The sequence below is a fragment of the Python bivittatus genome, unplaced genomic scaffold (assembly GCF_059951505.1).
Source record: "Python bivittatus isolate LINGU-HERP-01145 unplaced genomic scaffold, Pbiv_v1 ctg000730_np1212, whole genome shotgun sequence".
Lineage (NCBI taxonomy): Eukaryota > Metazoa > Chordata > Lepidosauria > Squamata > Pythonidae > Python > Python bivittatus.
Window position 1 is genome coordinate 258,521 of NW_028277109.1, and position 11,488 is coordinate 270,008.

Here is an 11,488-nt window from a genome sequence, read left to right on the forward strand (position 1 = left end):
TATTATTATTTTGGCTTAGCGTGACCCCAACTTTTTAGTAGCTGTATTGTTTTATAGCAGGAGCCTCCAGCAAAGCCATTACAGTAACCCGTTTTCAGATCGAGCTACACATTAGGTTTTGGAAGCGAGAAGCTTTGGGGTCCAGGTGCCTTTGCAGTGAGGTGCCTCAACGGGGCAAGGATCCGGGTATGGGTTTCCAGGTGTGGGCTTCATTTACGTGCAAGTGAGAACCATATTTGGCACTGCACTGCTGTCACTTTCTGCTTTGGGAAAGGCCACCATGTAAACGATCTGTCCTTGGAGGGAAACCTGGTCACCCTTCCTATTTTCCACTTACCACTGCAGAACCCTCCCACCCCCCAAGTTGGAACGGCATCCTGAGACTGTTTGCCCCAAGGGTCTGGGAGGGAAGTCTGGCCTTTGCTTCCTCTGCCCGCTAAGTTACATGGGGGGCCTCCCCACCTCTAAAGCAAGAGGCTTTCCGGATGCAGGACGTGAAAGCCTTCCTCTTGCAGGCCACAACTCGGGGGCAGCCATGGGGCATGGAGGCACACTTGGGGCCACACCTTGCCTACGTCCTCTTTCTGGAGCAGGCAGCACGGAAGGGGAGGGGTCCTGTGCATCTGCCATTCAAGGAGGAAAGCGAATCGCATCTCCAGGAGGCCCCCTTTATTGTGGGAAAGCAGAGACAGAAGCCTTAGCAAGGACCCCACTGGGGAGGGAGCAGGGGGTGGGCTGAAAGGGTGGGGGAAGCTATACAGATACCACACATTTACATATATGCAGATATAATATATACAGACACAGACACAGCCCGGAGCAGAGGAGAGCCATCACTGCTGGCTGAGCGAGGGAGCCGTGTACGTGTGAAAGCGCCGATGGGCCCTTTCCTGGGTCAAGAGGCGCAGCCCCATGGTGTCGACTGCCTCCTCCAGGCCTGGCTGTTGGGAGATTTCCACAGCGTAGTCATTTGCCTGGAGGAACACAAACGTTTCAGGGCTGAAAGAATCCAATTTGGCAAAGAAACGGGCGGGGAAGGTCCTAGAATCCTAGACTTAGAACAGTTGCTCAGGGAGGGTCCCCTAGAGCAGCGTTTCTCGGTCTTGGCAGCTTTTTATGGACTTTAAGTGCCAGAACTCCTCAGCCTGCCAACTGCCCACGTTGAGAGATGCTGCCCTGGTGCATCTCCAACGGATGATCATCCAGCCCACGAAGACTTGCCATGCAGGATGGCTCTCCGCTTCGTTCTGTACAGTCAGGATGTTTCTAATCCTGCTGGTTTAGTTTTAACCCACTGGTTCTGGTCCTGCCCTGTGGGGCAACAGCCAGGCTCCTTGGCCTCCGAGCCCCTCCAACTTTGCAGGCGCCTCACCAGCTGCAGGGAGGCCAGCATGCAACGGCAGACCTCGAAGGCCGGCTGCTCTGCCACCAGGCTGGCAAACGAATGCCATTCACCCACATGGCCGAACCGGGACACCAGCTGGTCTCCGTAGTCGTGGATGTCAAAGGCAGCACGGGCTTCCTGTGCAGACAGAGGCGTGGTCAGACCCTGGACCCCGTGCATCGCCTGCCCCTGCGTGAGTTCTCCATCCCTGACCTCACCTGGTCCTCAAGCTGTGGGCCGATCATCTCCTCCCAGTCGCGGACACGCCGGGACAGCACCGTCTCTCGGGCGTACTTCTGGGAGTGCGCCATGAACAGCTCCTGAAATCAGCAAGAAGGAAGAGCATCTCTTGCAGCGGAGGAGAGGACCAGCAGCTCGGCTTAGATGCCCCCCTCTCTCGGCCCCAGCTCAGCCGCTGCGGGAGGGGAGCCCTGTTAGCCTATGGTAGGTGTCTGGCAGCCCCCTAACAAACTTTATTTAAAAGCATCAGCTTTCGTGAGCTGCAGCTCGCTTCATCAGAGGCAAATTTCCTTGAAAGGCATCGGCTGGTGGGAGCTACCAAGCCACCAAGGGGAAGAATAGGGGAAGAATGGCTTTGGAGTTGGGTGGCCTTAGCAAATCCAATTAAAATTAACAACAGTCATCCAAATGGCTTCTCAGTGGGATACGTACCACGTTCTTCCTCACCAGCTCCTCGTAGCTAAGGGAAGAGGGGATTTCACCGGGGTCTGAAATGAAATTGAGAAGTTGAGAGCTCCCCCCAAGCCTCTTACAGCGGCCGTGCCTCGTATTTCTTTCCCCACCTCCAATGATGGCTGGCTGGCTGGAGCTGAAGTGGGAAACGCGTAGCAAAAACAGCCAGTGCGCCCTCCCCTGCCTGTTAGCGAGCCGCCACCTTTGTGTCTGCGGCTCCGTCAGTTCAGCCTTTTTTCCGGCACTCTCCCTTTTCACGTTCGCTGATGAAGAGAGCTGGCAAACCTTGTGCCGCCAGCCTCACTCCTCAGCACGGTCAGGAGGCCAGTGCTGCAGAAAAACATCCCTGCCGTACAGGAGGGGGCCAGTTCGTCCGGCCGTTACCTGCCACGCCGCCTGGGGCTTCCAACGGGGGAATGTTGTCGTGTTCCAGGAAGTCCTCTGTGGAAGGAGAAGATGCTCCAGCAAAACCAGGCACAAGAAAAGGACGTTCTTTGGCAGCGTCACTAAAGAAGGGAAAGGCGCCCGCTAGGAGGGCTCTGGGTCTTCCGTAAGCTCTACGCACGGCTTCCCCGCTTGCCGAGGCCGCAGGTGACAACCGGTCGCTAAACTGCCTCTATGTATTTCAGGGAGAATAAACTTTACTACCTTTGCTGGGGCTTTAGTTCTCTCTTGCCCAGAAGGCCTTTAATCAAGCCGAAATGCACAGGCCCTGCTGCTAAACAGAGACCACCTTTTTTAAAAAAAATCTTTGATGGGATGCTGCCCAACCTCCTCTGAAGTTTACGGGGCGAGTCTTAATCCTGCTCCAGCTGTCACAACCCAAATGAACGGGAGTTGAGGGAGCGAGGGAAGAAGGTCCCAGCTCTCGGAGCAGGTGGGGAGGTTGGAAGGGACGGATGCGGGTGGGGGGCTTTCCCCCTGCCTGGAGAGAGGGCCATCCTCTGGCCCAGCGCCCAGGCAGCGCAGAAGAGATACCTGGCCCGTCGTCAGCCGCCTCGCCCAGGTTGTCCTCCTCCCGTTCCACCTCCAGAGCATCCGGCTCCTCGAACCGTGTCTCCAGCAGCGGACCCTGGTTTGGGGGGGGTAAGAAGTGGGTTGCTCTTCCTTCTGTCTTAGGTCTGCCATTCCTGCATTTATGTATGAGGTTTCCAGGTCATGGCCAAGCAGAAAAGAACCCGCTGCTTTTCAGCCTTGGAAGCCGCCTGCTGTACTTAAACAGACGCCTGTTTCAGCATCACGTCACTCGAGAGGCCGCTTTTTCAGGCTCGGACAGACAGGAAGAGCCCCTCGCTGCCCGCAGGAGACCAGGATTCTGAGCTGGAGAGGCTGGAGGAAGCTTCCCCTTCTCCAGGACGTCGCCTCTGCAGCGTCCTGCTTCCTCCCAGCTGCACCACCCGCCCCTTTTGTGGGCGAATCAAGCAAGCCAACCCGTGTTTCAACGATCCGCTCTGCCTCTTCAGTCCCCGTTCTCTTCTGCAGCTTCCTCTGGGCCGCCAGACGCTCCTTCACGTGTTTCCAGTACAGAACTTCAAGATCTGCTCCGAAATGAAAGAAACTGTGCTGGGGGCCCAAGGACCAGGCCTGTCCCTGGCCCCAAGGACCTCTGCCTGCCCCCCACCTGTCACCTTGCTGCTGCTTCTCGGCCCTTCCTACTGCTTCCCCAGCCCCAAAGGAAGTCAGCCCGCCGGCCGGGGTCCTCTCTCCCAACGAGTCACGCCCACTCACCGGCAAATGTGGGGCCTTTCCTCCTGCTTCTGTGGCTGCCAGCTCGGTCAGGCTCTGCAAAGCAAGTGAGGCAGGCCGTCTGCTGAGCCAGGGGGCGGGGGGGCACAAGAGGCTCCTTGGGCAGAGCAGCCCTTCGGTCTGTTCCCCTCCACCCCGTGGCACAGAAAGGACGTTCGGGCCCCAAGGCCAAAAGCAGAAGCAATGCAGAAAGAGAGGGAGGGGTGGTAGGGAGGGGTTCGGTCCCCAGAAGCAGCCATCTCTGGCTTACGGGAGGGAATGAAGCCCTGGCTTCTGGCTCCACCAGAACAGCCACTGTCTGGCAGGTTGGGAGAACCCGTTAATGGTGAGCCATGATACGGTTCCTTTGTTGGGGCATCACGTGTTATGTGGACACAGCAAGGGTGTTTTTAATCCTGGGTAGGGGGAAGAGGGCGGTGTGAACACAGCTGCAGTGGGCTTGAACCAGGAGCCTCCTGGACACAGCGAGGGAAGGGTGACCTCCACGGTCACCTCCAAGCCAAGCCAAATCAACCCAAAGCCAGGGAGCTCACCGGTGGATGAAAACCACGATGCAAATTCCTGCAACTTGCTGGACAGCCGCCTCTTCCGCTTGGTGCCGGGCAAATCATCCAGGCCGCGGGGCACTGCGAAGGGTCTGCCTGAAGCCAGGGAGGGAGGAGTGTGGGTGGAACTAAGGAGGCTGCAAGGACCCCCTTCTGATCCTGACCACGCGGCCGGTTCTCAAGAAGATTGCAAAAAGGCGCAGGCAGGGTTGGAAGTCTCCCCCCATTCCCTTACAATCCAACCTGCCCCGATATGTTGGACTACAGCTCCCATAACTTCCACCCAGCACGGGAGTTACGATCCACGCCAGGCTGTCCACAGAGCACGGTCCAAAAGTAAAGACGGCAGCCGTGACCGCGCAGCTGAAGCTCCGCTTGCTTTTCATGTGCGTGGCCCTCTTGACTTTTGGACCGCGCCCTGCGGACACCCTGGTCTGCATGCAGAGGCTTCCGGGCTGAAGGTGGCTGGTCCAGGCCCGCCGATCTGCCTGGGGCCCCCGCACCTTTCTTCAAGGGCTTGTCCTCTGAGGAGCTGAAGGGGTCGAGGCTGCGCCAGGGGTCCGCTGCTTCCTGGAAGGGAAGGAGAAGCAGCCGGTGGGCCTCTTCATGTCCGGAGACAGAGGCCAGCTGCGAGGGCTGCTGGGGGTGCAGGGCTGGCCTCGCCACCACGTGCTTGGCGGACCCAAAGGAGCCTGGGCCGGATCAGCCAAAGATGTGGCTCAGCCTGGCCCGTTCCCATCTCTGGGAGCTCCTCTAGAGCAGAGGGGAGCCGCTGTCCCTCAGGAGTCTCTCGCATCTGGGCTCCACTCTGATGCCAAAGGAGCACCTAAAGCTTCATGGCTAACAGCTGCTGGGAGACACCTCCTCCCTGAAGTTGTTTAACCTTTGGTTACCACCGCCAGCTAATGGCCACCACCACAGCTTGTGGCGGAGAGTTCCAAACGAGACGAGGGCCGTGACTGGAGATTCCTAACGCACAGTAACATCTGGATACTACTGACGGAAGTCAACATGCTTGGCTGGCGCTGGGCTCCGGTTTCTTCTGACATACACGGAACACGTACAAGATGCTCTTCAACCCCGCTAAAAATAACACAAGGGTCCTGAAGGGCCACTGGCCAGGTGTGGCTGCTGTACGGGATGCTCCTTACCTTGAGGTGGGCATTTGCATCCAGGGCAGGGGGTCTCTCCCGCAACATGTATCCTTTCCTCCGGGGGGCGCTCTAGGAGACAGAGGAGGTGGCTGCCAGATACCCGGCTCATACCAAGGGAGCCCTTGCAGGGCCCTCAGCCCCTCCACCATGGGCCACCCTCCCGCCCGCCTGTACCATCTGATGCGCGACGTGTTCCTCTGCCCCAGCATGGGAGACCTCCGGACCCTCCTCCGGGACGTCTGCCAGGAAGTCGTCACAGCCCTCCCCATTGTCGCCCGTGGGGTTTGCTGCTCCTGCTGAGGGGGCACCAGGGAGGAAAGAGGGAATTAAGGGTTCAGCCCTGCACAGCTCAGGGCGACTACCTGCGGCTGCCTGCTTCCCCCTGTAATGGGAAGAAGGAGTGGCCTTGAGGGACAGGAGGAAGAGCCACAACCAAGACAATGGACGGATAAAAGAAACCTGAGTCCGGGCCAGAACTGTAACCAGAGTAAGCGTCTCAGACAAGATCAGACAAGATCTCCCCTGCGCGGGTGGGTTGGGGGAATCGGAAACGGGTAAAAGAGAACCGTTGCAGGGGCTTTGGAGGTCATCCGGCCAAGCCCCTGCCAGGGTCACAGGGCCTGCGCTCTGGAAGGCCCTGCCCCTGCAGTTCCTCCGGTTTGCATCCCGGCCCTCTTGCAATCAGCCCTCCAAGCTGGCTGGTCCCCAGGCCCAGGCCTGGAGGGGTGTCATGGTCTCGTTCATAAATCATGGCTGGGGTTTTCTGGAGTTGTGATCACTTTTTGGTGTGTTTTCCCTGTATTTTTCTTGTAAGCCACCCAGACTGTACCTGACTGAGGCAACCTGCGTTTCAGGAATGAATGAAGAAACAAATAAACAAACACACACACACCCCATTCAGACTTGCAAGATTTTGTTCCTAAAACTTTATAACAAAAGTAGTAGTAGCTTGCATGTCTTTGGCTTCCGAGTTTGGTCTCCCTTGGAGGGCTGACATTACTCTTGCAAGTCTCAGTGCGCTTCCCCCCGCTCACTTTCCTATCTACCAACCCACCAGGTCTCTGACTCACTTCCTTCTCCAGAGAAGTCCAGAGCAAGAACAGGGGTCTCGCACATACTGACATCCACGGGCGTGGAGCCAGCCGCTGGAGCAAGGCTCTGAACTCCTGCACAGAAGCAAAAAGAGTGTGAGTGCACATTCCGCAACCTCCGCTTCTCCACTTCCAATTCACCACAGTGATACATGGCACCCCGTGAAGAGGGAAGGCCCCAGAGGACCTCCTGAGTCCATGGCAGAAGCTCCTTACGGAACCCGTCTAGAATTGCTGGGCGTTGAACAAACACCTCCATCCTGCCAAGCTGTAAAAGGCACACTACTGGAGGGAACAAATTCAAAGAAGTGTCATTTGCCACCTCCATCAGTCCAATTTTCTTTATGTGTTACAAGTCTTTTGCAACTGCTTTATAAGCGTGGGACCTTCCCAAGCTCTCTGGGAAACAAAATGGAGAGCTAGAAGGAGCTGCGTCTGCTGCTTCTCTTAAATTTCTATCTGGTTCCTCACTAAATGTGACCCCACTTGGGAAGAACAGTTCTGAATCCAGCGGTACCCATGGGATTGCCGCGGCCCCAGTCGCAGTTCCTCCCAGCCTGACACTGCATCGGTGACCGTCCTGCCAGTTCCAGCATGAATAAGCCATTGCTGTGCGGGGTGCAGGTGTTCATGCGGAAATCCTTCCGGCTGGCCAAGATCTCTCCCTTTTGGCTGCAAGGAGACATGCTGAGATCAGCTGGAGAAACACAGGAAATGCCTCTCTTCCGACCCCAGTGCTGGAGAACTAGGGGGCCCAAGAAGACCCACCGATAGCCTCTTACCTAAAGAGGGGGTTGTCCTTCTTTTCAGCCTCCTCGGGTGGAACCAGGGCCATTGGCGTCAAGGGGACGATATTGACTGTCTGGAAAAACAAACAGGGAAATCTTCCAGAGCTGGAGAAAGGAAGTAGGGCGTGGCAGGGGTGGGGTGGGGTGGGCAGGGAAGGCAAGGAGTTCAGGAAGAGTCGTCTGTTATCCCAGCCCTGACCTGGGGGCAAGACAGGTAGTGGATAACTACAGCCCACCAGCCCCACTGCCTGTTTACTAAGCTGACAGCACCAAAGGTCCCTCAAAAGTGCAGGTTTCCTGAAGAAACACCATTTGCATGTTTCTTGGCGAAAGCTTCTTGCCAGCCATGAAGGACCCAGAAATACTATTATTTTATGGGTCTCACAGCTACCCTTTGACAATCCTAATGTGAACAAGCAAGTTATTTCTTGAGAAGTGTTTGAGGCTGACTTAAAACAGAAATATTGGAGTGTGTAAAGAGTGTGTCTCTTCATCCTTTTTTCTTAAATTAAAGTATGAACTGGAATTTTTCCAAACCATCATTTGCCGCAGAAAGCTTAGATATGCTTGGCTGCTACGCTGCCATGCACAGACACTGAACTCCCTGTGGTTAAATCAACACCCGCCAATCTTGTACAAAAAAGGCTTTTTTTGCACAAATCCCATCTCCAGCATCTTAAAAAAAAAGTATCCTGCTACCTCAGCCTTGGCACAGGGATGGGTGAAAGCAAGTAATACCGCCAAATTATTTATTTATTGCGAGCTGTGTGTGGCTTACAGAAGCCTATTTAAGGACCTCAAGCGGAAGCAGTAATAAAAGCATTCCTAAAAACAAGGACTATAAAACCTTTTAAATGCTAAATCAACAAATATTTAACACTGAAACCTTAAAAGACCTAGGAGAATATGTCTTAGCTGCCTCCTAAACTGTCAGGTGCAACGGGTGGGCTTTAACTGGCGTGGCCATCTGTGGCTTGGAGAGGCAGGAAAACGAACTGCGGGTGGACCATGACAACTGTTCCCCAGTGACTAAAACTGCAATATGTGGGGCGGGGGTGGTGGTCCTGCAGTCCTGGGAGCAGACAGAGCTGAAGCTGTCCAAGGCTTTATATACGTCCCGGTCCGTTCAGAGGCTAACAAGGAGAGTAGCGAAATCACTAACATTGTGCTGTTGGTCGTCCCGCAAGTCCATGTTTGCTCTGCTGGTGTCCTGGATGTCATCCAAAGAGAGGAACTGTGCAGAGAAACAGACGCTCCGTCACAAAGAAACCAAAACAGCCACCTGGGCCAGAAAGTGCCTCTGCCCCACCTGGCCAGGTGGAATGAAAGGTGACCGAAGTACGAGCAGGATGTGGGAAATGGCCAGGCTCCCTGCTTGCCATTCGCTTACAACTGACACACAGGTAGTCCTCATTTAGCAACTGCCTCGAACAGCGACTGAGCATTTGAATATAGGGCAGTAATAAATAAAAAATTCATTTTCCACCAACCTGGGCATTTAGGACAACAAAAGCCTTCAGTGTGAAACTGACTAAGGTCTGGTCAGTTTCAGGCAGCAGTTGGCCCAGAGGTTCTAATCAACTAATTAAGGTCACAGAGGAGCTTGTTAACTTGCTATTAGCACTTTTTAGGGAGGTGCTGTTCTGCCCAGAAAAGCAGCTCAGGAAAAGATAGCTTGTTTAAGCAATCTCCCCACCCTGCAAGGAAACGAAAAAAGAAAAGAAAAAAAAAAACCAGGCCAGGCACAGGACACTGCAGGAGAACTTTCTCTGAATGAGTGGGCAGCAACCAGCAATCTGTGAGACTCTCTCTCTGTCACACAGTTCACTTAGTGACCATTTCACTGGAACCAACTGCAGTCACTAAACAAGGACTACCTGTATTCCTCATCCTTTGGACTCAGGCTATACCACAGTTATAAAACCAGGAATCAGACATATCTGCATAACATATAGAGAGATAATTAGGCCATCGCTGTTCTTTGTACCTGCTCCAGTTTATCCAAATCTTTCTAAGAGCATTGTGACTCCACAGCTCCAGAACGGGAAAAGGCATTTGCAAAGTCTTCTTCTGGCTACTGCTCCATTTATGCATTACCTTTCAAAAAATAGTCTACAGCTTCCTGCCTCCTTTCTGGAAAAGACCAATCCGAATCTTGCTTTGGTATTTCCCAGACCATACCCACTTCTTGTCAGTTCCTATCATGGCCTGTTCAGTCAAGAGCACAGGTTGGCCTACTGAAAGGAAGAAATCAAGCATGCTTCTGCATTATGTTCACCCCGGATCTCACCTCCTCTTCTTCTGCTCCTGGTCCAGCACTGACATCTCCATCAGCACCATCCACACCGACTGATGCAGGCTGTTTCTCACGCCTAATTTGGAGCAGCGTTACGACAAAGAGACCCAGAAGGGAAACAAGCACGGTTTATTCCCCAAAAATATTTTCAATCATGTAATATCTTTAGCAGTTCTAAGGCAATGCTCTCCCATGGGAAGAAACTAAAATAAGATATTTTCCCAGATTGGCCTCAAAAGAGATGAAGAGCTATTTGAGCAGTAAGTAACAGTGGCAGGCCAGGGACTCGCTCAGGAGAATGGGAAAGAGCCTCAAGAGGAAGACACTGATTTCCTTCCTTCCTATCCAAAAAGGGGTTTACTCACTTCTTATTGGAGATAAAATCAAGTGCCTGGTACACCAGCGAGTAAAGATATTCCACCTGAGAAAACAAATACAATAGATTAGAGCAGTGTTTCTCAGCCTTGGCCCCTTGAAGATGTGTGGACTTGGACTCCCAGAATTCCCCAGCCAGCAGGCTGGCTGGGGAATTCTGGGAGTCCAAGTCCACACATCTTCAAGGGGCCAAGGCTGAGAAACACTGGATTAGAGAATGAAATGTGGAATAGAAACCGTTCCCAAGGAATTTGCTCCAAAAATTCTGAAAATGAAAACTACGCCAGAACCTTCACAGTTCGATGGAGCTCAGACAGACATTCGGGGCGGGGGGGGAGGACCACCATCTCCTGCTGCTGGGTGCCAAATCACCCAGTTAGTCCCCCTGAGGCCTTAGACTCCATTCCGGGGTCCCCAATTAAAACGACCCCTCGCGATAATGGGTATAAGTAACCGACCACTTGAAGATGGGTGGAGATGCTGGCAGGGGAGCCCTGGGGGGTGGTGAAGTCCACCCATCTTCAGGTGCCCGAGGTTGAGACACACACACCGGGGATCGAAGGCCGGGCGGGCAAACGCCTTCTGCTACAGTCAGTTGCCCTGCTTTTGGTGCAGCTCCTGATTGTGTGAATCTGGACTGCGCCCAAGCTGGGGGGGGGGGGGCGGGGGGGGCTCGGGCCGAGATGAGCGCCCAAAACGAGCGCTCAGGCTCGTCTCAGCAAAGGCTTCCAAAGCCCACCCGGGGGCCGTCTCCTCCCTCCCCCCGGCCGCTCTTCAGGCGCCAGGGCCGAACCCTTCGCTGGGGGACCCCCGCCCGGCCACGCCCCCACCTTCTTGCTGTAGATGCAGGCGGACCCCTGGATGAGCAGCGCCGCCTCGATGAAGTTCATGGTGGTCTTCCCGCCGTCGAAGGAGATGCAGATCTGGTCCAGCTGCAGGGGGGAGACGCGGGGCGGTCACGGCCGGCCTCGGACCCGGGAGGCCCACGGCGCGGGGGGGGCAATCCCTCCCTCTCCCTCACTTCCTCTCCATCTCTCCCTGACCTGCCTTACGGGGCTGCTGCGGGAGGAACGACGTGCGCCCAGCCAGCCCGGACCCCCGCCCCCAGCCCCCAGCCCCCCGCCCGCCTCCTACCTCCTCCAGGTACTCCCCCAGCTGCGTGGCCACGTCCACCTCCCAGTTCTTGGTGAGGTCCCGGATGGGCTGCAGAAAGTGCAGGAAGCGCGACTCCACGTCCTCCATGGCGAGGGGGGCTCCTGGGCATGGACAGAGGGCCGGGCGGCGGCCGCGGCGGCCGTTTCGTTTTTCCCGCCTGGGCGCCGGGCGGTGACGCCATCAGCGGGCGCCGCGGGCGAGAGCGATGACGCGCGCCGCGCCCCGGCCCCGCCCCCGCCCCGCCCCCCGCGGCTACATTGT

At 55.5% G+C, this 11,488-nt stretch overlaps 1 protein-coding gene across 3 annotated transcripts; it reads right to left on the reverse strand.

Moving 5' to 3' along the window:
- Positions 1-14: 14 nt before the first annotated feature.
- NCAPH2 (non-SMC condensin II complex subunit H2) lies at positions 15-11,478 on the reverse strand. 3 transcript variants are annotated; one of them, XM_088129136.1, is made up of 20 exons: positions 11,207-11,478; positions 10,903-11,004; positions 10,063-10,118; positions 9,692-9,773; positions 8,564-8,635; positions 7,396-7,475; positions 7,131-7,285; positions 6,593-6,688; positions 5,697-5,815; positions 5,520-5,591; positions 4,872-4,938; positions 4,357-4,464; positions 3,806-3,859; positions 3,509-3,615; positions 3,056-3,149; positions 2,462-2,518; positions 2,057-2,112; positions 1,603-1,704; positions 1,373-1,522; positions 15-974 (listed from the first exon to the last, which is right to left on the reverse strand). In XM_088129136.1, exons 1-20 carry the CDS (start codon positions 11,312-11,314, stop codon positions 834-836), a joined length of 1,878 nt encoding a protein of 625 aa, XP_087985262.1. In that variant the 5' UTR covers positions 11,315-11,478; the 3' UTR covers positions 15-833. The 3 variants fall into 3 exon arrangements, 2 of the variants coding, with proteins under 2 accessions (XP_087985262.1, XP_087985260.1); XM_088129134.1 differs by having other exon boundaries at positions 5,697-5,818; XR_015793580.1 differs by lacking the exon at positions 15-974 and having other exon boundaries at positions 1,485-1,522; positions 2,462-2,583; positions 5,697-5,818.
- Positions 11,479-11,488: the final 10 nt, after the last annotated feature.

Excerpts from the sequence above, each read along its gene's own strand:
- NCAPH2 (XM_088129134.1), bottom strand. The coding sequence starts at position 11,314 with ATGGAGGACGTGGAGTCGCGCTTCCTGCACTTTCTGCAGCCCATCCGG. Across the intron at positions 7,286-7,395 it reads AAGGACAACCCCCTCTTTAG|CCAAAAGGGAGAGATCTTGG; the intron begins GTAAGAGGCTAT and ends GTCTCCTTGCAG. Across the intron at positions 3,860-4,356 it reads ATCGTGGTTTTCATCCACCG|AGCCTGACCGAGCTGGCAGC; the intron begins GTGAGCTCCCTG and ends CTTGCTTTGCAG.